Source organism: Toxotes jaculatrix, chromosome 5 (genome assembly GCF_017976425.1).
Source record: "Toxotes jaculatrix isolate fToxJac2 chromosome 5, fToxJac2.pri, whole genome shotgun sequence".
Lineage (NCBI taxonomy): Eukaryota > Metazoa > Chordata > Actinopteri > Toxotidae > Toxotes > Toxotes jaculatrix.
In genome coordinates, this window is record NC_054398.1 from 5,247,571 (window position 1) to 5,273,914 (window position 26,344).

General features: G+C 41.0%; 1 protein-coding gene across 2 annotated transcripts in view; it reads left to right on the top strand.

The window, feature by feature from the left end:
• The first annotated feature begins 317 nt into the window (after positions 1 to 317).
• The window catches only part of il34 (interleukin 34), a 30,855-nt gene continuing 4,828 nt past the window's right edge, over positions 318 to 26,344 (top strand). The window contains exons 1-7 of one of the 2 annotated variants that reach the window (XM_041038185.1): positions 318 to 550; positions 6,355 to 6,678; positions 18,889 to 18,992; positions 19,789 to 19,866; positions 20,231 to 20,308; positions 21,881 to 21,988; positions 23,569 to 23,752. In XM_041038185.1, the coding sequence (XP_040894119.1) occupies positions 6,633 to 6,678; positions 18,889 to 18,992; positions 19,789 to 19,866; positions 20,231 to 20,308; positions 21,881 to 21,988; positions 23,569 to 23,752 (598 nt within the window). In that variant the 5' untranslated portion in view covers positions 318 to 550; positions 6,355 to 6,632. Of the gene's footprint in view, positions 551 to 763; positions 918 to 6,354; positions 6,679 to 18,888; positions 18,993 to 19,788; positions 19,867 to 20,230; positions 20,309 to 21,880; positions 21,989 to 23,568; positions 23,753 to 26,344 lie in introns of those variants that run through there. The other variant, XM_041038186.1, reaches the window with a different exon arrangement.

A 26,344-nucleotide genomic window follows, 5' to 3' on the forward strand; every position in this document is an offset into this window, starting at 1 on the left:
CTAGATTTGATTTACAAATACAAGTCTGTTATTTTTGCTTAATGGGACATTTCATGGCAGTCGAAATTATTTAAAACAGGGGGTCTGACTCATTTTTAAATCATTTTTGTTTTCGGTCATTGGGTTTGTAAATGTAGTGGTCGATTGATATATTTAGATAGGGGTAGGTAAAAAATGCGGAGAGAGAGCGGGAGGGGTGGGGTGGAGGAGGGGGGTGGGACGGGCAAGATCGCAAGGTATGCACAAGAGCTCCGTGCTGTGTCATGTGCTTTTATTTTGAAAAAAAGGCTGCATTTGTGTGCGTGTCTGCAGCTTGAAATTGACTGGAGGGAGCTGGCCAGCCTGTTGCGCACTTGGCGGCACACGCAGACAGCGCACCACAGCTGCGTGGATGGACGGAGCCAGTAATGGACTTGTCTTAATGACCTTTATAAAGGCGATTTTATGATCGGATTCCTGTCGGCTCGGCCTTTCTTCTAATTTAACAAGGGCTCAATACAACGTGCCACCTTTACGCATCCCAGAAGCCGGGGCTGACCGGACACTCGAGGTGCGTGTGTACCTGTGTATGTGTGTGTGTGAGTGGGTATGTGCTTTCGGATGTGGATTTTAATTTGTCATTTTATTTTTCCTATTGGACACACAGGTGTGCCTCTGTCTCCCTGTATTCCTGCGCGTGCTTGTGCATGCGGCTGTCCCTTTAGTTTTCCAGCATTACTTTCACTTTCGTCCGGTGCGTAGGCTACTTATTGCTCAAGCGGTGCCTTACGTTGTCGCAGAGGGACAGAGGGAGTATATGGGCCCTTTCATGAGGTCTGCAGAGCAAATACAATCTGTGGCTCAGTCTGCGTGGAGTTATGCAACCAGTCGCAACATCATGAAGTTTGCAGCAGCTGTCATAGCTCATCAAAGATAAGGTGAGACTTTATTGATCTCAGATGGGGAACGTGGGTCCTCGCAGCAAGTGGACAAGCTAGATTGCACAAACATCCGCGTCAGACAATTTCAGCACATGAGCAAACTTAGGAGAAATGAGTGAGAGGCTGTCAAAAGTTAATGCTAAACAATTAAGAGGTAGCCAGGCAAGTGAACAAGATAAGACCTTAAGTGTAAATTCACTGGAGGCAACAGAGGAACAGGAGAGAGTAACGCGGTGTGTGGCGTCTTTGTAATTGAGGCTGAATCAAAACTTTATTCTCAGAAGAGTTAATAATTATTTCTGAGAGCGGACATGGCGAGAGAAGTTAATGCAACCAAACACATGCTTTTGCAACCTGCTCAGCTGGCCTTTTTTTGATGCAGTTGAATGAGATTTCTTTTGGCCACAAAGTGCTGCTTTAATTGATCACGCCACAGCCACCATTTCTCTTCTGTCAGCCTGCAGGCTCCGTTACAGAAAAATTAGACATCCTGCACATACTGCCATTTGACCAGCTTTCGGCCACCTGCAGTCATTTAGCCACAGCATGTGATGTATGTTTGTTTATTTATTTATTTCTTTGGGATTGGTGAACCAAAAGGAATAATAGAGAAATGTAAAAGTAGGTGCAAAAATTTTTTCCAAAGAAAGAACAGAGAGGGCACACAGGAGGGTAAGAGAAAAGAAAAGGGAAATGCGGTGAGTCAGCCTCAAGAAATGTGTGTGTGCGCGTGCATGTGCGCGCGCGCTCTTATTCCTCTATCTCTGTGAGGACCAGTCTGAGGTTCAGACCTCCAGTGGTGACTCGCATTTTGTGTGAGGACAGTCTGACCCACGTTTTCACGTGATCAGTGGCAGTTTGAGTGCTGTGACTGTTTTGGGTTCAGGGTTTGGTTTGAAATCAGGATGCATTTCTTAGGGACACAGTCACAGTTAGAGTGAATGGATGTGGAAGTAATAAAGGCTTTTGGGGGCGTTTGGAGGAACAGAAACACTAAACAAGAGTTTCTGAGTGCACCCTGAAGGCAGCTTAGAGATGCAATTTTTATGCATTATTGCCTCTGTGGGTTCAAAAGGTTCACCATGAGGCATAACATGTTGTAACATTTTGACAGTTTGTTTAAACCTGAGGTGAGTTCCAGTTTCCAAGACTGGAAGCTGCTGGTATGACTAACCAGTATGCTGCCAATTCCAGTGTGGAGATGCAGGCTGCAGATGTGTGACATGAGCAGTTCACAGAGATGTACACGCAGCTCTGGTGACACCTAGAGTGGAAGACGATACTATAATTAGAGTGGGTGATATATCTTCATCATAACGTTAGGAAAGTATCAGTAAAGTGTGCCAGATCCTCAGAATCTGCGAAAAAATAATCCAGTTGTAGCTGATTTTTCATTTATTCATTCTTTTATTCTTTCATTCATTCATTACACATCATATAAGTCTCCATGCTAATGTGTTATGGTCAGGTCTTTCAAAATTAATCATTTGTAAGCTTAGTTATTGAGCATGTTAAAGCAAAATCGAGGTCATGAACCGCTCATGGGTCATAGGAGTCTTTTAATGTGCTCAACAGGTCACGGATTGTCTTTAAGTGGAAGAAGGTCCCTGCTATCCCTCCTGCTGTCCAGGAAATGCCAACTGTTAAGTTTATTATGTGTTAAAGTCACTTAATTGGTGTACCTAAGTAGTTTAGACAGAAAGGTTCAGAGGGGAAACCTTGTAAATGCATTTGTTTTGACAATAAATTTGTATTTACGCCCTCTTTAACGTTGGGCTGCAGAGTCAAGCTTTTAATGAAAAAAAATGGGGCCTGCTAATCAATTTGCTCCCAAACTCTCTGTCAACTGTTATTGCATGTTGTTATCGTTAATCTTTGTGCACCCTCACTGGAATGCACGTGACACTAAATCAGTTTTTATTTTTGGTGCCTGTCTGTACTGGCTTTGAAACCAGCAGTTGGGTTTAGTCATTTGTTGACCTCTGCAGCAACAGGCTGGCAGCCTGCCACACTTCATCATTGGTCCCATATTTTACCAGCGATTAGGTCACCAAGTTACAGTCAGCTGGCTGCACACCGAGGTGTGGTGTGCAGCTGTGGGGTGCTGGAATAAAGCTGGCAAAAGCTAAACTAAGAGTGTGAGAAAAAGATGATGAAGAGGATTAAGACGGGAAGACAGGAATGAAAATGCAAGTAAGAGAAGCAGAGAAAGAAGGAAGAACTCAAATTTGAAATTGCTTATTGTCTGGATAAAATTGTCTGGATGCAAATAAATAGTAAGCGTTTAAATGTCTTCTCAGTTAGCATTGAATTTAAAAATGTTTAAAAATAACATTCTGTGATTTTCTGTGAAGTGACTATGACAAATCAGTGATATTCACCAGTGGTTATACGGACTAGTCCGTGTGTGTGTTTTAAAAACAGAAGCACTCCTGAGCTTTACTGGAGTTTACTTGAGATTGGAACATTTTATTTGAGGAGACACAGGAGGCAGGCGGCGGGTGAGCTGCTCTGAAACTCTCTGAATCGTGTGTGAGTAGCTCATCTATTAGATGTTTCTAATATTCTGTTCAGTGGGGTTGGACAAATATTAGAAACATGTTTTTTTTTTTTTTTTTTTACAATATAGATATGATGCCCTACAGTACAATAACACCACAAACCACATCCCCCAGACGATCAAAGAGATGACTCATCATCTCTGACAGTTTTGAATTTATACCTTCTCATCTTCTCTCAGCCGGTGAGGCTGCACTGTGCTCAACAGTTGCCTCTGAGATTACCTTGTAGTTTGTCAGAAGAAGTGGTACCCCTGGTGTTTATTGATGATGGATGGAAGCTGTCTGTGCTCAGTTGCTAAGTTATTTCTGTGGGACTCTTGTAAACGGATGCTGATGTTGGCTCTCTGGATGGCCCAGTTTGCTCGGCCCTGTGATGCCAGAGATTATAGATGAGGTGCAGAGTTCCTTCAGTTTGAAGTAGATGTGCCTGCATTTAAAAAAAAATGCTGACAAAGATGTTAAATTGGAATTCATCACGTCATTAAAGGTGTCTTATATAAAGCTGCTGCTGAAAAGTGTTTACCAGGGATTTTCCCCTCAGGGTGAACCGGAATCTGTCAACAGTTCATCCACTGTCTTCATCATGTCAAAATTTAAATTGATTCAATTCTTTATTCTCTATTCTTTATGACCAAATACCTCAGAAACGAATGCCTCTCTCATCAGCCTCAGCTGTACAGTGTATTATGGTGCTAATTAGCAAATATTAGCATGCTAATGTGCAAAACTAAACATGTTAATCATTCATCATCTGACTCAAACCACCTCGTAATGCTGCTGGGCTGTGGGCTCTTAATTTTGTTTTGACATTTTTAAAGAGAAAAAGTTGGCAAATTGAAAAACTCTCTACAAATTGCTGTAAATTAAGTACAAAATTAACTATCCATTACCATTAAATTAATATTTATCAGTACCTGTGGTGACATTTACTGCCTTGAGCCTGTGCGGTCTGAATAATCTTTGCACATCTGGACACATTTTTTTTGTCCTTCTTCTTTGGAAAACTGCTCAGTCTCAGGCTGTGCTGTGGCCGTGAGTCAATAGCTTTTTTTCCCTTTTTTAAAAAAAAATCCTGTCACAGATGTTGAGCTGGATTGAGGTCTGGACTCTCACTTGGTCTCTCCAGAGCATTAACATGGTTGTAAGCCATGTCTGTGCAGCTTTGGCTTTATCTCTGCTGAGTGTTGTCTTGCTGAAAAGCAAATCTTCCCCAGTGTGTCACTTCTGCAGTTTCAAGGCTCATGGTTCGCACAGTTTCAGACTCAAGGCTGTAACTGATCCCAAAGGTGCTTCTACTGTAATATAATATTGAAACGATGGTGGTAAATGCTTATGCAGTCAGTTTTTTATTTTATACTTTACTAATCTGTACTAATACTAATCTGTATTTTATATTTTATTTAGATCAAATTGTAATGATTTATTATATTTTGACTTTAAAGAGTCGTGTTTGTGTCTTACATCCCCTGTGATTCAGAGTGATTCAAAACAATAAAATTTATAGAAGCTCAGGGAGGGAAAACTTTGTAAGAGCACCACAATTTACTAAATAATTTGAAACATCCTCCCTGACAAATGTACTGTAATTGTCAACATAATTACAGCTCTTTAATGCTTAGCAGAACCAGATGTTAGAAGCAGCAATGATTACTTGCTCATTACTTACAGAAGAAGTGGTAGCACAGGGATCTGGGGATTAGAATTACAATTATTATTAGTCTTACAGTTCAAGGCAACATGGAACATGAATGGAAAACCCAGTATTTTAAGCAGAGTACTATCTTAGTGGTTTTACCTTTGCCCCACTCTATGCCTTTACATACATTTGTAGAACTTGTTTGGTTTCATTTTTAGTAGGTTTTTTTAATGCTTGTTTGTGATTGCTGTAAGTCAAGCTGTTCATTACTCAACGGTCCTTTTGCACTCAGTTTTTTTTTCTATTTTGGTTCATTGCTTGGTCACTCGCCTACACCCAACTTTTCTTATCTTGGACATTAGATGGAGGTCATGTTATCCTCTTCTACATCTGAATACATAGAGATGCATGATGTCCTCCTATTTCATCAGGATCTGTATGTTGCCTGTGATTAACTTGTCTAACATACATTGTCCTTTGACTTGAAAAGACTTTAACCCTCCTGTTGAGCCGAAGACAACAGGAGGGTTAACCCTCCTGTTGTTTTCGGGTCAATTTGGCCCGAAGACAATACGAGGGTTAAAAGGGGGATGGGGAAAAAAAGAAGCATCCTTCCCGTTGATGTTTGATTGCTGTTACATTTAATTTTCCACATTTTTGCCTTTAGGCAGCCATAGGTTTTCATTCTTTTCAGTACCGAAATTCAACTTGCAAAAAATCGAAAGACGATTGAGATAACTAATCCTCCACAATGTTTATTTTGTTGTCTCTATTTACTGATTGATTTTGATTTTGAGATACTAATACATTTATTAAGACGAGTGGTAGCAGCTTTGGTGTTTCTCTGATTTCTCATCTAGTCCCATCATCAGATCGAAATTCAATTTTGTCCAATACTTTGGTTTCTGACGAAATACCTGCAAAACCTCAGCTGCACTTCATAAAAAAATGTGTGAAAATGATTCCACATAAACTACATGAACTTTTCCAGAAGACTTTCTCTGACTTGATATGAGAGAGACACATAGATTTATTATAACATACAATCTTTATTAAAATAAAAACTTTAAAAACTTCAAAAAAATCCAGAAGTACTTGAGGCTTTTCAGACTTGAACTCTGTCTCTGTCCATCTGTTCCTGTTCATCAGTGGGATTAACTGTCACTTTTATTCCACCATCTGTCTGATTGCCTTTTTTTTTCTGCACCCCTGACTGGTTTTTATCTCCTGTTTTCAGACTGTCAACAGCAGGAAGTACAGAAGGACATCAGCCGTAAAAGCCTGGATCTGTCTCTGCTGGCTTTTTTCAGTGGTGCTCAACAATGCAATGAAGACCTGAAGCCTGACAATTCATGTGTGTCAGTCGGCCGAACACACAGTGAAGAGTTGCAGACACCAGTGTTGAACCTGTGTGTGTGTGTGAGTGTGTGTGTGACTAACCCTGCCTGTGTATTTATGCATACACATTCTGCTGAGTTTAAAGCACCGTGGAGCTGAGCACTTAAGCCAAAGAGTATGGTCCAACTGCCCACCTCAGTCTGTCTGCTGGGAGGCCTTTTGGGTAAGAGACGGATGTGTGTGTGTGTGTGTTTGTGTGTGTATGTGTATGTGTGTGCGTACGCTGGCCCTTGCTGCTGTAATTGGTGCTGAGCTGGAAATGGAATTGTGTGTGTGTGTGTGTGTGTGTGTGTGTACATATAGCATATAAATGCAAGCCTCTGAAAAACCACATTTAGTCATTTTTTTCTTAAATTCTGCAACCAGTAAACATCTAGATGCACTGTAAAGTACAATTTAAGGAGCAGTTTCACATTTTTGTGTAGTGTATCTTCATACATTACTCACTTGCCCATATGTACATTGAAACGGTTATTGATTGCTGCTCCTCTTCCTCCTGTCCATACTGGCCACAAAGAGATCTTTTCCTAAAGCAATTTCAATGTACAGTAAATGATGGGAAATAAAACCCACAGTTCTTGTTCTCTACAAAACTGCACTTCAGCGTTCAGCTGAGGCTAAAATGAGGCTTAAACGGTCTGGCTGGTCCAGAGTTACAGTCCTTTTCTTCAGTTACAGCCAGGATGAAATTATGTCTTTGAGCTTCAACAGACTGTGTTTTCTTGCTGAGCCATGACCATATTGTTGTAAGATAAACATGAGTCTTATAATGCCAGTACAAATGTGGATAATTGCACATCTTGGTAGGATACTAGTAGGAGGTTAGGAGGCTTTTCTTTGAAGGAATGAATCCTGCAGGCAGCAGGAGCAGTCTGTGTGTGTTTGTGTGATTTGCAATCTATAATTTAAGAATGATACAACATGCTTAATGCATTGTGCATGTTGTATCTGATGTGCTAATTTGATGTAGTACTGCACAACCAGCAGTGGGCTGTTGCAAAAGTAGACTCTACAACTCCATATCATTTCTATAACTCAGTATGTCACATGGAGTTTCAGGAGTTTAGGTGCTGGTGACACACCAACGATGATGAACAGTTCATACATACAAAATACAAGTTTGTATTAACTTCCTGATCAGCTCATAGTTTTGTTTTAGTTGTGACTGGGTTTGTAAATGTGACTGGATTTATCTGTTGCAGCCTGTTCAGTGGCTAAAACGATTGCTTTAATCAGTTTTGGTGACAGTTGATATTTTGTTGCATGTACACGTAGTCAAATCCTGTTTAAGCATCTCTGTTTTATTACAAGAATCATAGTGTATGTCCTGGATAAAGCTACTTTACTACTGAAAAAAATCACAGATTATCTGAACCTTCTCTGGCATAGCGAGGGACAGATACAGAAAACCGAATTTTTGATTTTATTTGCAAATTTATAAAAAAGGAAAAACTGATATATCATATTAACATAAGCATTCATCTACTTCACTCAGTACTTCGTTCAAGCACGTCTGACAGCGATTACAGCCTTGAGTCTTCTTGCGTATGACGCAACAACCTTTGCACACCTGGATTTGGGGATTTTCTGCCATTCTTCTCTGTTGATCCTCTCAAGCTCAGTCAGATGGGAACCTTTGGTGGGCAGTGATTTTCAGGTCTCAGGGATGTTGGATTGGGTTCAAGTCAGGTCTCACAGGGCCACTCAAGGACATTCCCACAGCTGTCCCTAAGCCACCGCTGCATTGTTTGGCTGTCTGCTTAGGGCAGGGGTGTCATATTCACTCACAGAGATGGCCAAAATTAAAAACTGGGACCATGTTGAGGGCCAAACAGGATCAACATTTATTTGAAAGGATAAACAGTATATTGGATAAAGTGCAAAAGGAAAACATATATAGGTAGGCTACGTTCTTCTTTTATGATCATGCATTAGAGCCAGAGGTTTGGCAGCTGGGCTTGGCAGGCTTGCTGTTGCCTTGCATTCTGGGACTTGTAGTATCAGCGATGTCAGTTATGATAGACATGATATTTTCTCACTGGCCAGATGTAATTGTACCTTGCGGGCCTTGAGTTTGACGTGTGGCTTAGGGTCATAGTCTTGCCCAGTCTGAGTTCCCGAGCGCTCAGGATTTGATTAAAGCTATCTCTGTACTTTACTCCGTTCAGCTTTCCCTCAACCCTGACCAGTCTCCCTGTGCCTGCTGCTGAAAAACACCCCCACCGCATGATACTGCTGCCACTGCCACCATGCTTCACAGTTTGGATGGCATTGGTCAGGTGATGATTGATCAGTGCCTAGTTTCCTCCAGACATCGTGCTTAAGGTCAAGAAGCTCAATCGTGATTGAACGAGGATTTTGTTTCTCACCATCTGAGAGTCCTTTAGGTGCTTTTCGGCTTTCATGTGTCTGTCACTGAGGAGAGGCTTCAGTCTAAATGTTTTTAACGTAAGGCTGCAACACAACAAAATGTGAAAAAGGTCTGTATGGTACGAATTGCCTGATTAGGAGACACCATTTCATAAATCTATGAAATCTGAGATTCATTATGATTGTTTCATCACAAACTTTCTGTTGATTCCGTGTTTTTTCCTCTTTTTAATTATTGTGAAAACTTTTTTTTTGATTTTGATGTTGCCAGCCATTTCTTTAAGTATTTTCTTCCATTTTTTTCTTTTTTCTTTTTATGACAAGAATTCCCAAACACACCCACTGCATTCCTCCTAATAGCAGTCCATTCCCAATTGCACCATGGGTGGGCCATGGTGTTCTTTGGCCATGAAAATCAATTACTATGCCCCACAGGCTTGGCGCCTTCTCTATCCTTCTTACCTCAACTCATAAAAACAAGATTCTTTATGAACACGAATTTGACTGTGATTCATGGTGCCTCTCTGTGAGGACATAAATGATTAATGAAGACCCCAGGTGACCTCAGAGTGACCTCACCTGACACAGGCTCTGTTGCAGGACCATTTTTGCCAGGATGACAGGGTGTACACGGTGTAAGGGTAACACTCTGCTTATCCCTCAGAAGGAGTAAAGTGGTTTAAAATCATTTCCCACTATCTTTTTACTTGTTGCTGCCTGAAGTATTGAGGTCTTTGTACCAAAATCACACACACACGCACAAAGAAATCTTGCTGACCACTGGCAATATCTGTTGTCCAGATTTTGAGATATCCGCCTCTGAGATTTCTGCCACAACAATGATATAATAAAGCAGAATAATCTCTTTTTTTGTGGTGACTGTAATATTCAAAATTAATAAAAATTTGGTATTCTGGTTAAGTGTAGATGTGTGCAGATACGCAGATCAAGAAACTTCCTAAGCCTCCAGATCTGTGTATTTGCTGTGTTTGGTCCATACTTCCACACACATCGTCACTGGTGACTGTAACTTTCTGGTGAGTCAACACTCTCTGGGCTGCGCTTTTTATTTTGTCTATGTTGCATTTGCTCTGATAGACCTACCAACATGTATAAACTTGCCTTTAAGCATGTGTAGGCTCCTTTGTCCCATGAAAACAAGCCAAGTTACAGTCGTGTTCATAAACATTCTCCCAACACCCAGTGATACAGTAACTTTACTCATCAATGAAAAACCATCCAAGAAAAAAACTAAAAATTTTGCTTTTTCAGAAGTAAATCTTAGTGCCCTTCAGATGTGGTGTTCTTTTATTTGGTAGCAGCTACAGTTGTAGTCGCATTTGTCGATTCAAACAGCTGTACTGTATGTGAAACCAGGGACAGGTATATAATTAAATGGAACAAAAAAAAACATAAGGATGCAACAATTAACTAACACATAAATATGCAGTGTATTTATTGTATGTTCTTGTACATGCGTAGTAGCCCGCTAATGGGCTCTACCCCGGCACCCTGAGACAGACCTTTTCATTCACCACCCATATGCTGCAGCCCCCTATAAATCCCTATACACTGCCCATCTCCTGGGCCTCAGCTGGACGTCCTGTCTGCTCCCACATAAAGACTGTTCTGAGTTCTGACCACGTACCGCCTATCACGGCCTGGCATCCCACCCCGGTTGGAAAGGGATGCATCTTTGAACACCTGAACATCCCAAGTGTCAGCTTCGGTCTGGTAGCGCCAGCTGAAACAGACATTGTGGCTATCAGGGGCCACCGAAGAGAAATCCATCTTCAGAGTGGCTGAGTGAAAAAGGGGACGTGAGCAGTGTATGTGCTGGGGTTTTACAGGGTCCGCAGTGTGCTGTTGCTACCCCTTGACAAAGTGGTGAGAGTAAAGATCTGTCTCAGGCTGCTGAGGTGGAGCCTAGCAAAGGAAGTCCTCAGGTGAAGAAAAGCAGCGCTCTGGGAGGATTTAATAACTATCTATATTTATGTTTAACAATCAATTGTTCTCAGCTACACACGTCACATTTTTCACAAACTGTCTCCGCTGGCTGGTTTTATGTCCGACACCTGCAGTCATTTGCACAGCTCAACCTGCAACCCCTACAGCTTTCATCTGTCCTGACAACCCTCATCTGTAGCCCTCATAATCCTCTGGCTTTAAAACTGACAAACTAAAGTGAAGAGAAGCATTTTCCAGGGATTAGCTAGGACTGAATTTAAGATTCCCCAGATTCTCAAGGTGAAGGGAAATAAATATATGGGAGAATATGGGGGAACTTTAAAGAGAACATATGCTGGGTGTCTGTTCTGTTATTTCAGGGTACTTATTCCATAACTTCGCATCTTGTTTCCCAGCATCTACCTATATGTACTGGTACATCCTGAACTGGTACACCAGTAGTACAAAAGATTACTCCATAACTCTGGAGTAATTATGCTGTGTGCTGTGTGCAGCCAGACATATTTGCTTCAGATGTCCATTCATTAGAACACAGTACTATACAAAGATAATATTACCAAATTTACTAATCACAGTAAACTCCATGCGGAGCAGATTTTTTTTTTGCAAAATTAGAGTAATACATATTCCTCACTGCAACAGATTACACTTTCAATCTGGTGCAAACTAATCTAAGTGAGCGAACACTGATGACTGTCTGGATGGTTTGGAGAACAGCTGTTCTTCCTTAGGTTTGTGTTGGAAAATTTAAACAGTACAAGTCTAAGTGTTTCAGATTTTCAGTACGGGGTGAAACACATTCTTCTGCAAGACAATGAAGACAAATGGGCTGTACCAGGGGGAACTGTTTTCCTTTGTGATTTAGGCGCAAATGCCATCAGGTGTGTGGAGTGTAAGGGTCAGTGTAGCCTGGCAGTTCATCTTGTTACTCAGGAATGCTTTGGGTTTGTAAAATGCAGTACAGACGAGGGTACATTCAGTGTGTTTTTAACTAATCTTATCCCAGCTCAGTACATGGGAATAGAAAGTAAATTTGAAAGTGAACATAACGTTGGCATTTTAATAAATGCCCTTACATCTATTAATGTTCTAGTGTTTACATTAAGTTCACAAACATATTGGTTTTCTTAGTTTCATTATTAAAGTATCGAAGCAAATGCAAGATACTTTATAGTATCGGAAACTTTAATCTGCCCATTATGTGAACCTGTTTGTCTGTCCAGCATATTTCCCTGCCTCTTCCTTAATGCTTGCTATGATGTAACCCAGGGGTGCAACTACCCTGAACAGGATAAGTGAGAGCAGAAATGGACTGATTGATGAATGTCAGTGCTGTCAGGCAGTGTTAACAGCAGGGCTGATGGGGTTGTTTTAGGACACGTTGTATCAGCCACAGATTTGGATTATTTCAAGTTCAAGTCCTTTCCATCTCTCCAACGTTAAGTGTTTGTCAGAAGCAAGAGGAGACTTGTGGAAGCATGAGGAGATTTTACATAACTGCAGGCACAGGCAGATTGTTGGTGTGTAGACAGACTGCATTTTGTAGCATCACACATTGAACACTGGCAGCTATTGAAATGTGTCTTATCTTAACCAGCCTGTTTTCTGGGACTTTGTTCTAAGGTTTGCTTTTTTTGTGACTTATTGGAGTGTTTGACCTCTTTAGGCCCTCAATAGTTATTTGAATTGGAAATGCCCTTGGTGGAACTGCTCGTGACTCAGACATCTGAAATGTGATTAGGAGTATCTATCAGTAAATGAACTGACTTACTGACTGGAACTTACTGGCTGACCTTTCTTTGGGAGGATATGAGATCTTCTTGTTGAAGCTGGATGACAAAATGCTCACCTTTAATCGTTTCTGTCTCTTCCTGTAGAGGAATGTTCAAATAGTACTGAATCTTGCTTCTTGCACAAACATGTATATTGTTTGTTAGCTTGGGTCTGGTATCAGGGACATCATCTAGATTAGGTGTGATTGACATGGATAAATAATCTACTGCAGCGTAGAGAGATGAAGAGGTAGATTCCTTGGTATAAACAACATATGTCTCCTGGTGTATATCATAATTTTGTCCATATTTGGTAAGGTTTTAGACTTTAGCAGTTTCCTGTTCAGTGAGTCATGAAGTGCTGGTTGTGCAAAACTTGGGCCGCTGAAACAGACCTTGAGCTATACTCTGACTGGTTGTGGTCAGTGTATAAAAGCTACCAATGTGTTTGTGGCATGCAATAGAATCAGGACTGTTTCTGGACTGTTGAGTGTAGCTCAGAGGTGTCCAAACTGTTCCACAAGGGGCCGTGTGGCTGCAGGTTTTTGTTCCAACCAATGAAGAGCACACAGTTTGACCGATCCACTGTCTGAAGACTGAGATCAGTTGATTAAATGAGTGAAGTCTGGTGGGCTGCTGCTTGGTTGGAACAAAAACCTGCAGCCACACGGTCCTTTGTGGAACAGTTTGGACACCTCTGGTGTAGCTATTGCCACAGCCATTAGAGATGCATACAGCTCCCACCTAGGAATGGTGATCTGAAGCTGGTGAGCTTGCTCAGCTATTTCAAGCAGAACCCTTGCGTATGTAGGCAACTGCTGAGGTTGTGTTTGGCCTCAGAACTCTTTTACCACCAACAGTGACTCCTGTCATCCATTCTTCAAGCTTGGCCTCAGGCATAGGTGCGTCCCACTTGGTGACTTCAGAAGAAATCTTCCAGAGGAATGTTTCCCCTTAGGTGCTGACAGGCTACAAGCTATTTATTGTAGAGACAACACTGAATGAGATGCAAACTATTTGAAGTGGGGATTATTGTTTTTATTGTTTGATGATGTTGGGGGAGTCATTGCCACACTTCACTTGATGATATACACACTTTACATGCTGGAAGTCAGAGGAGAGGCTTTAGTAGCTTCCAGTGGGACTACAAAGAATTTGTATTTGATTTTAACTGGCATAACTCTAAGGATAGCAACATCTATCAGAAGTCATCCCATCCCTTTTGTACCAGCTGACATATCTCAGTAACAGCAGGATGGATTGCCATAAGATTTTATACAGCCATTCATGGTCCACAGAGGATGGATCCTGCTGACTGTGGTGATCCCTGGAGTTTTCCTCTTGCGAAACCATGACGTTTTCAGTCAAATGCCTGAACAAATATTGGATGGTTTGTCATGAACTTTGGCACAAGCATTGCAGAAGTTACGTTAGTACAGAGAACAAGCCAAACAAATGTGCCAAATAAACCAGATTAGTCAGCTCTGTGATAATGATTACAGTTAATGGTGCTCATTACCTACAGGCTACCACTCACTTGTTACATGGTATTGCAGAATCACTGTTAGGTTCTTATCTTCTACACTTAAAAAAAAAAACAGTTTGACCATTGAAACTTTCTCAGTTATGTGTTTGTGTCGCAATCTGATCCAACAGACTGAAACACACAATCCAAAACATTCCTTCAGCTGCCAACAACACCTACTCAATACGAAAATTATCTTGGGTTATACAGAGTAAATGAATCCATTCAGTCTCTCTCCCTCTCTCTCTCCCACATATACCGACACACGCAGACACAAACTAACTCACATAAACAGACATAGTTACAGAACATGTTCTGACGTGCAGGTACAGGTTTATATTTTATGAAGCATTTACACCCTTTCTGAATCTTTCTCTTCTACAGTGCAGGGGTTCTTCGACAGCCAGGAGAAGCTCATATATGACATACATGTGACTCTTCAGTTTAACGCTAACTAAACTAACTACTGAAATAATGGAACAAATTCATTGTATTCCAGCTAAATCAAATGACAGCTGTTGCTTTACAACATACCAGTAACGTAATATGAATAATAATGTTTCAAATAATAAGAAGGAACAGCTCAGTGAATGACGGCGAGGTCTGTATTAATGGTCTGGCATAACTGGAATGAACACAGGTAAAAAAAGAAGCAACTGTGAATATTCAAACCAAAGTTATTGGCGTTCTTCCAAATGTGGCTTTTCTGTGCTTCATCTCACAGTAATGAGTGTGTTCAGCAGTCAGTCTTTCTCTGTTCTCTACACACGGAAAGACTCCCGGATGGTGTAGCAGCACTTTCACTCTCTCACCCGTGAGTGAATAGACTAAACTAGAATAAATAGGAGGTTACCATTTATTTATTTGTTTGTGTAATTAACTACCAGTTTTGTGAAAACATGGAAGTGGCAGAGCTTCAATGAGCTGTTCTTACAGCTCTTGTGTGGTTTATTGTGACAATGCTGTAATTTTTTGGTCGAATGGTAAAATAAGTCGTAATGAAAAGTTATGTTGTAAATAATAGTAATATATAATAGTAAAGCTGAAATTTTAGTTCATCATTCATGGTGCAGTGGGTTGGATAGAGTGGGAGCTACAGTTTTAGCTCAGGGGAAGTCTTTCCATTTGTTCTCTAAGGTTTCTGAGTAGTTCATGTTGTGGTGGAACAAAAGTGCAAAACAATTCAAATTCCCACGAGTGTAGTTAGTGTGTAAAAAATTGATTTCTACTGAGGATAACAAGCTGCCGGAATGATGGCAATTTTGAAAGTTAGCACTGAAAAGGTAGAAATAATTTGGGAGTGAACTTCAGTGTGTTTTATATACAGTATGCATTTAAAAAAAATGTCAGTTTTTATTTTATTATTATTTTTTATTTTTTATTTTTTATTTTGTAATTGCAGCGGTTTCAGAATAAAAAAAGGGTTCAGTATAAATAAAGTAAGTTTAAAAGGTAACAGGCAAACTCACTATTTCCTCACAGCTAAAAAATTATATGATAGGTCACGTTCTTATGATGCTGTGAACAACTGTCTCGTCCTGGAATATAAGATTACCCCCAAACAAATTTCTATAGTTTTTTTTCGTGAGAAATCAGAGTAATGAGCTCCTGAGTGTAAGTCCTAAACTCAGAATAATAGATGTGTAATAAATCTAGCATATCATCATAACCAGAGGGATTACCTTTTTTTTGTGTAAAGTATCAGTAAACCTAACAGATTGACAGTGGTTGAATCACTCTTGATCTTTTACTGCTATCTGTGATTTTTATCTGTAGTTCAAGTTGAAAGCTCTTTGACATCCTCAAATTGTTTATGGATACAGCCCCTGGAGGGTGAGGGTGCATTGAGTGACTTAGAGTGAAGGACCTGACCCAGTCACTGTTTGAGACTGACACACAGATTAGTCTTTAAAACACTGCTGACCATCTGGAGACCATCTGGAGACCATTTGGTCTTGATTCAGTTTTTTGTGTATAAAGCTGTATGTGTACATTTTATCAGTTCAGTGTGAGGGATAATGACATGTCTACATGTCTTTATTTATTAAAGAATGCACTGTAATAATTGCTATGGAAAAACAGTCTTTGGAGAAAGAGTCTTTGGGAATCAGACCCTCATCTTTGGCTAGTAGAAACCCACATAGGGATTTCCCTTCTTGAAGTATGAGTCAAACCTGAAGAGCTGGAAGTCTGGATGGGGACATAGTTGGGGTTTCTAAAGTGGCCCCCACTACTGGACCTGGAGCTGGATCCCAACTTGCGGTGTAGCAGTGGGGGTGGGGATTATGTGTTAAGCTCTGAACTGACAGGTGAAATTGTCTCAGAAGAGTCTAAAAACTGACAGCAACAAGATGACTGGTTAAGGAGAGAGACGGTGAAATCAGATAAGCTGAACCAAAGACAGCTGACTGAGTTGACAGTGCAGGATTTGCATAAATAAGAAGAGGGCATGTAGAAGTAGTCTGCCTGACTGAAGTACTGAAATATAGATTGACACGAAAATGATACAAGTAATACAGCATGTCAGGTAACTGTCAAAATAATGGCTTGCCTGATTGATTTGATGGTTGAAGTTTACTGGACATCTGACACCTGCTCGTGTTTTACTAGAACATTTTAACAGAAGGTAAAAGACAGTGGAATCTGTATAAATGAGACTATCTGCACTGGAAGCACAAGAGCAGCAGCAGTCATTTGTTGAAATGCGTAAAACGAGCTGTTGGCATTAGTTGGTCTCAGATGATGTATCCTACTTACTTTGGTGATCTCCTGACATTTCTTCTTGTCCCACCATGAGGTTGACATTTGTGGTTTTGGGTGAACTGTCTCGACAGCCGTTGAATGGATTTACAAGAAACTGTAATGTCCCCCTCAGGATGGCTTCAAATAACTCTGGTGCGCTCTTAGCCCTGGTTGAAGGTGTTTTATCAAGAGTGTGGGTGCCAGTCTCAGACAGTCCAGTAGAAGAGCTCTGGGAATTTGCTGTGTTTACAGTTTAATGGAGGTAGAGAAGTTATCCTGATGTACATTTTCAAAACCAGCCATCTAGTCCTCATCCTTGAAGTCTTTTCTCTTGCAGAGCTGAAAAATAATGTTTGAAAACTGTATAAAACATGAAATAGCACTAATCTTACCTTTGTGTCACCCGTTGAAGGTTGTTTTTGAATGTGGAATGGGCTCATTGTTGCACCTTGTCACTATTGGAGGGAGAAAACATCCACTAAAGCTGTGGTTCCCATCTATGGTACTGTCTAGTACCAAGGGAACCTCATGGGTCAGTGATGAGTGCATTATGGCTTAGCACACTTTAGTGAAGTGAAGAAGGTGCATCACTAGAAAACTTGATTGAACAAGTAACACAAAAGGTGAGATTTATTCTTTATTGGAAGTGTTTTCAAACAGCATTTCTTGGCTTTGCAAGAGAAAAGAGTTCAGAGTGCTGGTGTCAAGTGGCTAGTTTGTACAATTTTAGAGTGAGCCATTTATGCAAACTGAATCCCTAGAAAATGGGGTGAGCTGGGATATTCTTGGTCAGCCAGTGACAAAGTATAAAAGTCTCTTACACCATTAGACAAATGATCTTGTCCGTTCCTCAGTGGGAGCTGCCCTGAGAGCTTTCCTAAACCACTGAAAACTGAGACCCCTTGCTGGGAGTTTTAAGGCCACTTTAAGAGCCTTTCTCCACCAGCTCTCTTGTTTGTGCATACGGCCCCTGGGCTTTGAAGGTGTGTTGAGTGAAGTTTTCCAAGGATCTGACCCAGTTATTCTTGTCGATCATAGATATGAAGATGGATGTTTAAAAACAACTGAGCTCAGTGAAGAATCTTAGGACAGAGTTACATTAAAACACAGGTTTCAGCTGTAACTTTCTCCCAAAAACACGATTTTGCGTGTCTTAGTTATGTCTTTGACTAGTTTTGTGAAATTCGAAAGCTGTTTGGTGTCGATGCTGGATTTTACATTGATGTCTGGATGTACAGGTTGTACATTTCAGCAGCCGAGAGAAAGGAAGAGAAAGAGAAGGAAAAATATAAGTAATATAAGTATGCATGAATGGATGTGAAGTCAGTCAACTGTCGGAATGATCCCTTGCTTGATTGATTAATTGCTTGACCAGACAACTGTAAGCTGGTTGCTGTGAAGGTAAAAACATATTTACTGACCTTTACTGACAAAATAATGACAAGGCTGCTTAGACTGGATTAAATGACAGAGACACTCTGGAAACAATTACCCTCAAACTGTATCTTGTCCAAACAGGATTTTTGTCTTCCAGGGATGGAATTGATCTGAACTTTTTCCCTATTCAATTCAAAGCTCTCAGGATACAGGGTGTCATTTGAACTGATAGAAACAGTAAAATTGTCTGTATAACGGTCCATGATTACAACTGCTGTTACTGTAATATTTCAGTTATGAATGAAATATGAAATATCTTGACTGTCATGTCATGATATTTAGCGCAGATGTCTGGGTCATATTAACTGTGTAGAGAACAATATCATGGTCAGTGTAGAGGTTGATGTCAGATAACCAAGAGTGTTTTGTTTGTTTGTTTTTTTTTTGTATATTGACAACTTTTTGATCCATGGGAGACCTTTTACCAACAATCGTAACTAAGAGTTACCATGGACAGATTTTTTGTGTGCTGGCTTTACTTCAACTCGAAATGATCATAAAGATCAAACAGAAATGACTGTGCAGTTAATCTCATGCTCTGTTGCTCCTGTTTCTGTAGGCCTGGTTCTGTTGACACCTGTCCCGACGGCCTCGACGCCAGCCAGCATGTGCACACCTTTGAGGACGCTCAACGACAGCCTCAGCCACAGGCGGCGGTACATGGTGAGAGAATGATGGCATGTTTGCTAACACACATCAGTGACAGTGGAGACAACTGTACAGTGAAGTCAGTGGTCCTGATGTCTTGACCAGGTTTATTGGCCTCCTGTCATATTCCACCTTCCCACCAGATTTCCAGCTCCACCTGTTCAAATTTCCAATCCCTGTAACTTCCCCGACTACCTACACACCTGTTCCTCATTTCCCTCATCTGTTCCCCAGTATTTATACCAGCCCTTTTCCCCCAGTCAGCTGCCTGATTGTTTGCTGATGTCTTTGTGTGTTTCCCCTTGTCCTACCCATGCTGTAGACTCAAGTTCTCTGTTACAGTTCCTTCATCGCACCAGCCTGCCTGGGTGTCAGCACCTGGAACCTGAAGAGAAATGTCTTTGTTTGTAATGTAATGTTATGTTATGTGCACTGAGTTATGTTGCATACTGACATATTGTTTCAACACTAAAACAGTGTTTTTGGTGTCTTATTAGTCCATGTGTGCCACTTGCACGTGCATGATCATAAATACGTGAGCACCACTACTAATACAATTATTCTTTTCTCCACTGAATGGCCCACATGGGGACTTAATCGCTAATAGAACATGACATTTATGGCTGCCTTATGTCTTACTGAACTGCTGAAAGACTCTGTTCCCATGTTCCAGGTTTGATATTAAATGTCATAACCACATTTTGAAAGATGTAAAAAGCAGACATGGCCTTTTAATGGTTCTGAGGAAGCATTTGAGGTATGAAATTCATACGCTAATTTGTCTCTCCTTTCTTTTTCTTCTGTGTTACAGAAGCACAACTTCCCCATCAACTACACCATCAAGATTCATCAGAAGGAAGTCTTTAAATTGTCAAACATCAGCAGAATGGTAAAAACCATGGCACACTCTCCACTCTCTTTGAGTAAAGCATGATTTATTGATTCTCTTCCTTTTCCTGTCAGAAGCCAGGATGGAGGAGATTCCTCAGATGGTGAATTTCATATGCATGACTAGTCTCACAAGGCCAGACTTCAAGTCTTTATTCCACCAGACTTTATTCCATCAGTCAGCCTGGCTACATCTGACCAATACACCTCCAACAACACCTGAACCTCCAATATTTGCAGCTATACTCTGTGTTTACAGCACAGTGCTGTGTGGTGTGTGCAGGCTGATAAAATGTAGTCATCATGCTTTGCTTCTTGACATTTTTTTTCTCCTCTTCTCTCCTCTCTTCTACTCAACTTATCAGAAGTTAAAGGTGGAGGGATTGGATGAGCTGGTTCTCCAGAGGCTGTGGTTCCAGGTCAACCAAGGAGTGTTAAAAAAGGTACCTAAAAAATAAAATTAATCTAATGAATAAAATAAAATGAAATCAAATAAAATTTAAAAAATGGATTGGACTTTTGAGCTAAGAACCATTTTAAAACTACTAAGGACATGCCTCTTTGTCCTAACCACATTGAAAACCTACAATTTCACATGTAAAAGGACGCATTTAGAACAGTCAGTACTCATTCAGTTTTTAGTAAATACCTCATAAATTTAAATACCTAATGTTGTGGAAAAAATGGAGCTGACAAACTGACATTTTGTCCTTTGTGTGTCATTATTGTGGGCAACACAAAATGTGTTGAGAACTGCTATAAAAAGATTACTTAATTTGACTGATGGTCATAAAACTCTTACAGCTGAAGTTTGTCGAGCAGTTATTCACTGTTCACACAGAGCATGCTTTGTGCTGAAGCTGGATGTATCATAAGAGAGTATGGGTGCGTGGGTCAACTTGATTTAAGACACACCAGTATTTTTTATTTAGAAAAATGTATGTGTACTGCATTTATTAATGTCATTTTATTGTTGCATGTAGGAGTGAAAATGTTTAACTAGTCATGTAAATGCAAGTGTCTTCAGTAATGATGGCGAAAAATTTGCAAAATTTACAGATGAGCCCTTTAACAAAGCAGTGAGAGAGAGTGTGTGTGTGTGTGTGTGTGTGTGTGTGTGTGTGTGTGTGTGTGTGTGTGTGTGTGTGTGTGTGTGTGTGTGTGTGTGTGTGTGTGTGTGTGTGTGTGTGGTGTTATCTGAGAGATTTGTTGCCAGAGCTGACTTGAGACTGTCCCAAAATCCCACAATTTGCAGGTTGTACCTGCCCCCCCTCTTTTTGCCTTCTGGTAAGAAACTAAAGAATCACGTGCTGCTTATCTGAGCTGCTGACAAAGCCAGTGACATGTGCCCCCCACCCCCCCCACACCACCCCCACACCACCCCTGCAGCTCTCTCCCTTATGCTGAGCCCTCTGAAACCTCAGGGCCTGGGCCCCTTTAATCCTGTGCAGTAAGTAGGCACTGATTGCAAATAACCACCAGTTCTGAAAAATGTCAACACCCTTAAACCACACTTAATGATCACTTAACCTAACACTGACTGGTGTTCGGAGTCGCACAGTTCGTCCCCCGCAGTCTCAGTCTGGTTTGATGACCTACCAACTGGACGGAATCAACAAAAGAAATAAGTTGGATTCATAATTCATTACATGTTGTTGTTGCTCCCACCAATATGTTCTATAAATGAAACTTTGGAAAAGAAGCTGTGCTTGGATAAGAACCTCTGTTTGTGAGTGACAAGAGTTCAGTAAGGTAACTATGTTAGCCTGAAAACAAGGCCCACTTTTACATACTGGGCTCTCAATGTGAGAGCTTGGCCCTGCACGCTTTCAGATTTGACATTAGTGTTGTTGCTTTCTGTCATGAGAGCCTGGCTGTTTCGCTGTTGTGGGAAACAGCTTCTACGAGGCTGGTGGGGGTGATTAGTGGCTCTAGCTGGTAGGCTAAATGATTAAAGTTTCTGTTACAGCGTGCAAAAACAATGTTTTTAACCTAAACACAAACTGAAATTTCAGATCATCCGGGTGATGCCAGAGAGACATCCTTCGCGTCCCTATACCGCTGAGTTGGAAAGACGCTTCAGGGATCTTGAGGGAGTCTTTGTACACTCGCATCCTGCTGAGGTAAGGCAGAGGTCACGTATCTGTACCACACTTGTATTCAGTTCCTCTTCAAATGAAGCAATTAAATAAGTGAATTTCCCTCAGACTGTAAGGGTCAGGGGATATTTGGAATGAGACAGATGTCACATTGATTCATTGGATGCCTTTATCATTAGAAAATTCAGCACAGCTTCTATTTATGATCCAAAAAAGAAAAAGTTCAGTGAAGGTGAATTTGGCAAGATCGCTGATCACTCACAGGTTAATGAGTAGTTTACTGGGATGCTGGTTTTTCTCTGATTGTGACTCATTTTCGATGGTATTTGATCTAAAAATCAAATGTTCTAGTCGTGTTCTTCAGTTTGACTGAGCCCTCTTTGAACTCTGCGTCAGACCCTGTTGAGCCAGAGGTAGCAGTGATAAAAATACTTTCAGGACCGGTTTCTAAATGCCAGACATGGACGATTGGACATTTACATACAGATGTCCTATCAGGCATCATCACACAGTCCCTTGGGGCCTTGAGTTTAATGTCAGCAGACACTAAGTCTGGACTGATCACAGCCAGATAAGATGTCTTACATTTGATCCTTATCTACTTTGTCCCTTCTTGTGTCTGATCATCATCTTTTCTAAATAATTTGCCAAGTTGAGAGATACATCTCTGGGACTTGTGCCACTGGCATCTCTTGTATTACAGGGACCTGACAATCACAGGGTCCCTGCTGTTTACCCCAGTTTTATCTACCCCAGCTCTTTAGGTGCTGTAGTCTGTCTCCCTGACTCTCCTACAGAATCCTGGGGCCTCATTTACATAAGTATTTTATCTTATCACTATGATAACATTGACGCTAAATGTTTTTGTTCAAGAATTTCCTTTTAAGTCCAATTATTTAAAACTTCTGAGAGCAATTTTTTACCAATTAAGGACTTGTGACCAGTTACAGATAAGAGAAACTGTGAACACACTTCATGATTGCCTTTACTTACGGAGTCCACAGTGACTGTTGGACAGGGACTGCTCTGTACTTTAACAGCTGGACACACATTGTTGTCACCATATTGATAATTAAGGCAATTGTGTGACCAAAAAGGGAAAGCAAACTTAACTAAAGTAACAACACCTAAATCGCCAACATTTTTGTTACTTCACGTCATTTCATTGTGGTCCTGGGTCTGCTGCGTGGATATAAGGTGTGACGACTGACGGACTGAAGCTACAGGAGTGAAAAGTTCAGCCTGGACTTAGCCATGTTATGAATTAAAAGCAATTAAAAGCATCTGTTGGTTATATCTACATGGAAATATATAAAGGAAACTAGGGGAGAGTCCTGCGTTTTTGGTCACTCTTTTTTTTTTTTTTTTGAGGTCATGTACTGCGTGTTTCTTGCGTGTATTGACCTTTCACAACAGCCATAAACATGACCTGGATTATATGACACACAGTGTCAAAAGTTGACTTACTTGCTATGCTGCCTTTTTTTTTTAGATGCAAAGTACTTTATGGATCCATATTCATTTACCTGCTTACAGATTGCCCATCTGGCTCTCTTTCACTCGTGTGTGTGGGTGTGTGCGTGTGTGTTTTCATGTGTGTTCAGGTATTGCAGCAGGAGCTTCCAGAGACTATCCAGGACATGTGGGATAGTTTAACAGAAGAGCCTGACAGAGTGCCAGAGTCCAGCTGGCGATTTGCTTCTCCAAAATCCCTCCTAGACAACTTCTGCCACACCATGTACTGCCTCTTCAGCAACTGCTTTGCCAGCACAGGGACACAGCAGGACTGTGAGTATAACAGAGGAATAGTTAAACCTCCAGTGACACTCTGGGTAACAGCTAGAAATAAAAATAATTTTTGTGACAGTGATAGGATAGCAGAGACTAGCAAGCACATAGCACAGCTGTGAGGGAAAAACAATTTAGAGCAACAGTATGTAAGAGGGACAACGGTGCCTCTGTAATTTCCACTTGCCTGTTCTTGCACTATGGAACTTGGATTGAATGGGCACGGTCTTCAGCTAGCAATAAGAAGAAGCTAGATGGCTATTCTCAGTATGGACATCATGGCAGAGGCGAAGTGATTACCTCAGTGGTGTACTGGCCATTGGGCACATCAGTGGGCCGGTGGACCATCAGAAAATCCATGAAGTTTTATCAGGGCCCATGTGTCCCTTCTCTGGCCCTGTCTGTGTGCCTGTCACTTTGACAGTGTTTTGTAACAGCGTGAATTGACAGTGTTCCAGCACTGGCCTCGGCGTATATACAGTTATATATATATGTAATCAACCCCTCCCCCCCCCGGCCACCCCAACCCCACCTCCTCCTTCCAGTACTCTTAATCACTGACGCTTGCAGCCCATCAGAATTTAATGTGCCAGCAGAGGCCACTGTTGCCGCTGCTTAGCAGTAAACTTGTCTAATGGATTTATTTAGCTAAGATGAGAGAGATTATCTAGTAAAAACGCCCCAGGCAGGACATCCCAGTGTCGGAGTCCTGATATCAAGGGCTCCATCGGCATTTGTCGGCCAGCCCAAGTCCAAGACTCTGAGTCCAAGATCTGTCTAAAATAGGGGTAAACATTTTGTGAAACTCAAACAGGTGGATGTACTCTTTTTTTCCCACATCACGTGTACTTTTGACAATCAGGAACCAACTAAAATGTTTTTTTGTTGACAGTCAGGACATCCATTTTTTTTTTTCTTAAGTGTGCTCCCTTACACAGCCAAGCCTTTCATGTACTGATTCATGCTGGAGTCTTTGCCACAGCATTTGGACAATTTATTTTCATCATAGCTCTAGAGTTGACTAGAATGGACTAGACTAGACTAAAATGGAGTTAACAAAATTTCACACACTTCATACAAAGGACATTTGTCTAGTAGTTTAGTAGTTGTAGAATAGTGCACTGGAGGTAAAAACTTGAAGAAACTTGACTGTAAAAAGCCTTGGTACATTATTCACCTAAAAACCTGCCTCATACATTATAAGGATCCCCTAAATAAAAACATATCCCTCCCAGTGGGTCTAACAGCAGTTGTGGTTTAAGAGCTCTGGCCTTCCACTCTGAGACACCCCCAGTTCTCCTGGATTTTGCTCTATTTAATTTGACAGGTCATGACTAAATCTTATGAAATGCGATATGTTTCTTATTTAGAAACCAGAATAATGAGGTAGTGTAGGTACCTGCTAATGCTAGCCTGGTCATACACAGTATGATATTCCCCCACGGTCCGAATGTGATCATGATCAGTGTTTCCTGTTCGAGAGAGGCCCTAACATATGGTGATTGAACACATGTGACTTCATTCATCAAGAAAACAGAGCTGCTTTGATTTGTGTTGCATGTGGACATTAAAACAGCCCGTTAGATCCCTGCAAGAAGGATTTCATTAGGCAGTCAATTTTTCAATTCAATTCAATTCAATTTTATTTATATAGCGCCTTCCACAATCAAAATTGTCTCAAAGCGCTTTACAGAGACCCAGAGCCTGACCCCAGAGCAAGCACTTAAGGCGACAGTGGCAAGGAAAACTCCCTTTTAACAGGAAGAAACCTTGAGCAGAACCTGGCTCAGATGGGGGACCCTCCTGCCGATGGCCGGGCTGGGTGAAAGGAGGAAAAGGAGGAAGATAGGACAGCTAGGAATGGAGGAGAGGGGGAGAAAGACATGCAGCATAATACAGACAATGTGGGTCAGTATTTACATTACAGTTAGTGAACAGTTATTTGATAATGTGTGCTCAGCAGATTAGAATTATGAAACAGAGCACGGAGGCAAAAAGCTGTCATGACTGGTAATTATTTACATTACAGTTTGCAAAGAATATTAATCAAATATTTATCTGTAGCAGAACGGAACATTAAACATGTTAGAAATAGATCATTGTAAACAATAAACAGCAGCAGGTGGGTGGAGCCAGGACCATAGGACAAGCAGCTCCGGAGCCAGAGGTACCTGCAGAAAGGTACAGAGAAAGAGAGACCAGAGAGAAACAAGCACAGGACTACGGGACAGAGAGGACACAGAGTTAATGACATGTAATAAAGGCTAATAAATTTGAGAGTGGGTCTGAGGAGAGAAAGAGAAAGAAGAAGAAGTGCGCAGTAAATCATGGGATGTCCCCCAGCAGCCTAGGCCTATAGCAGCATAACTAGGGGATGATTCAGTTGCCTGAGCCAGCCCTACTAAGGGCTATATCCTTAACTGTAACAGTGTCTATAGAGATAATTGTGACTAACTATAAGTTTAATAAATAACTAGGACTGTAACTACAACTAATTATAAGCTTTATCAAACAAGAAGGTTTTAAGCTTCGTTTTAAAATTAGAGAGGGTGTCTGCTTCCCGAACCCAAACTGGCAGTTGGTTCCATAGGA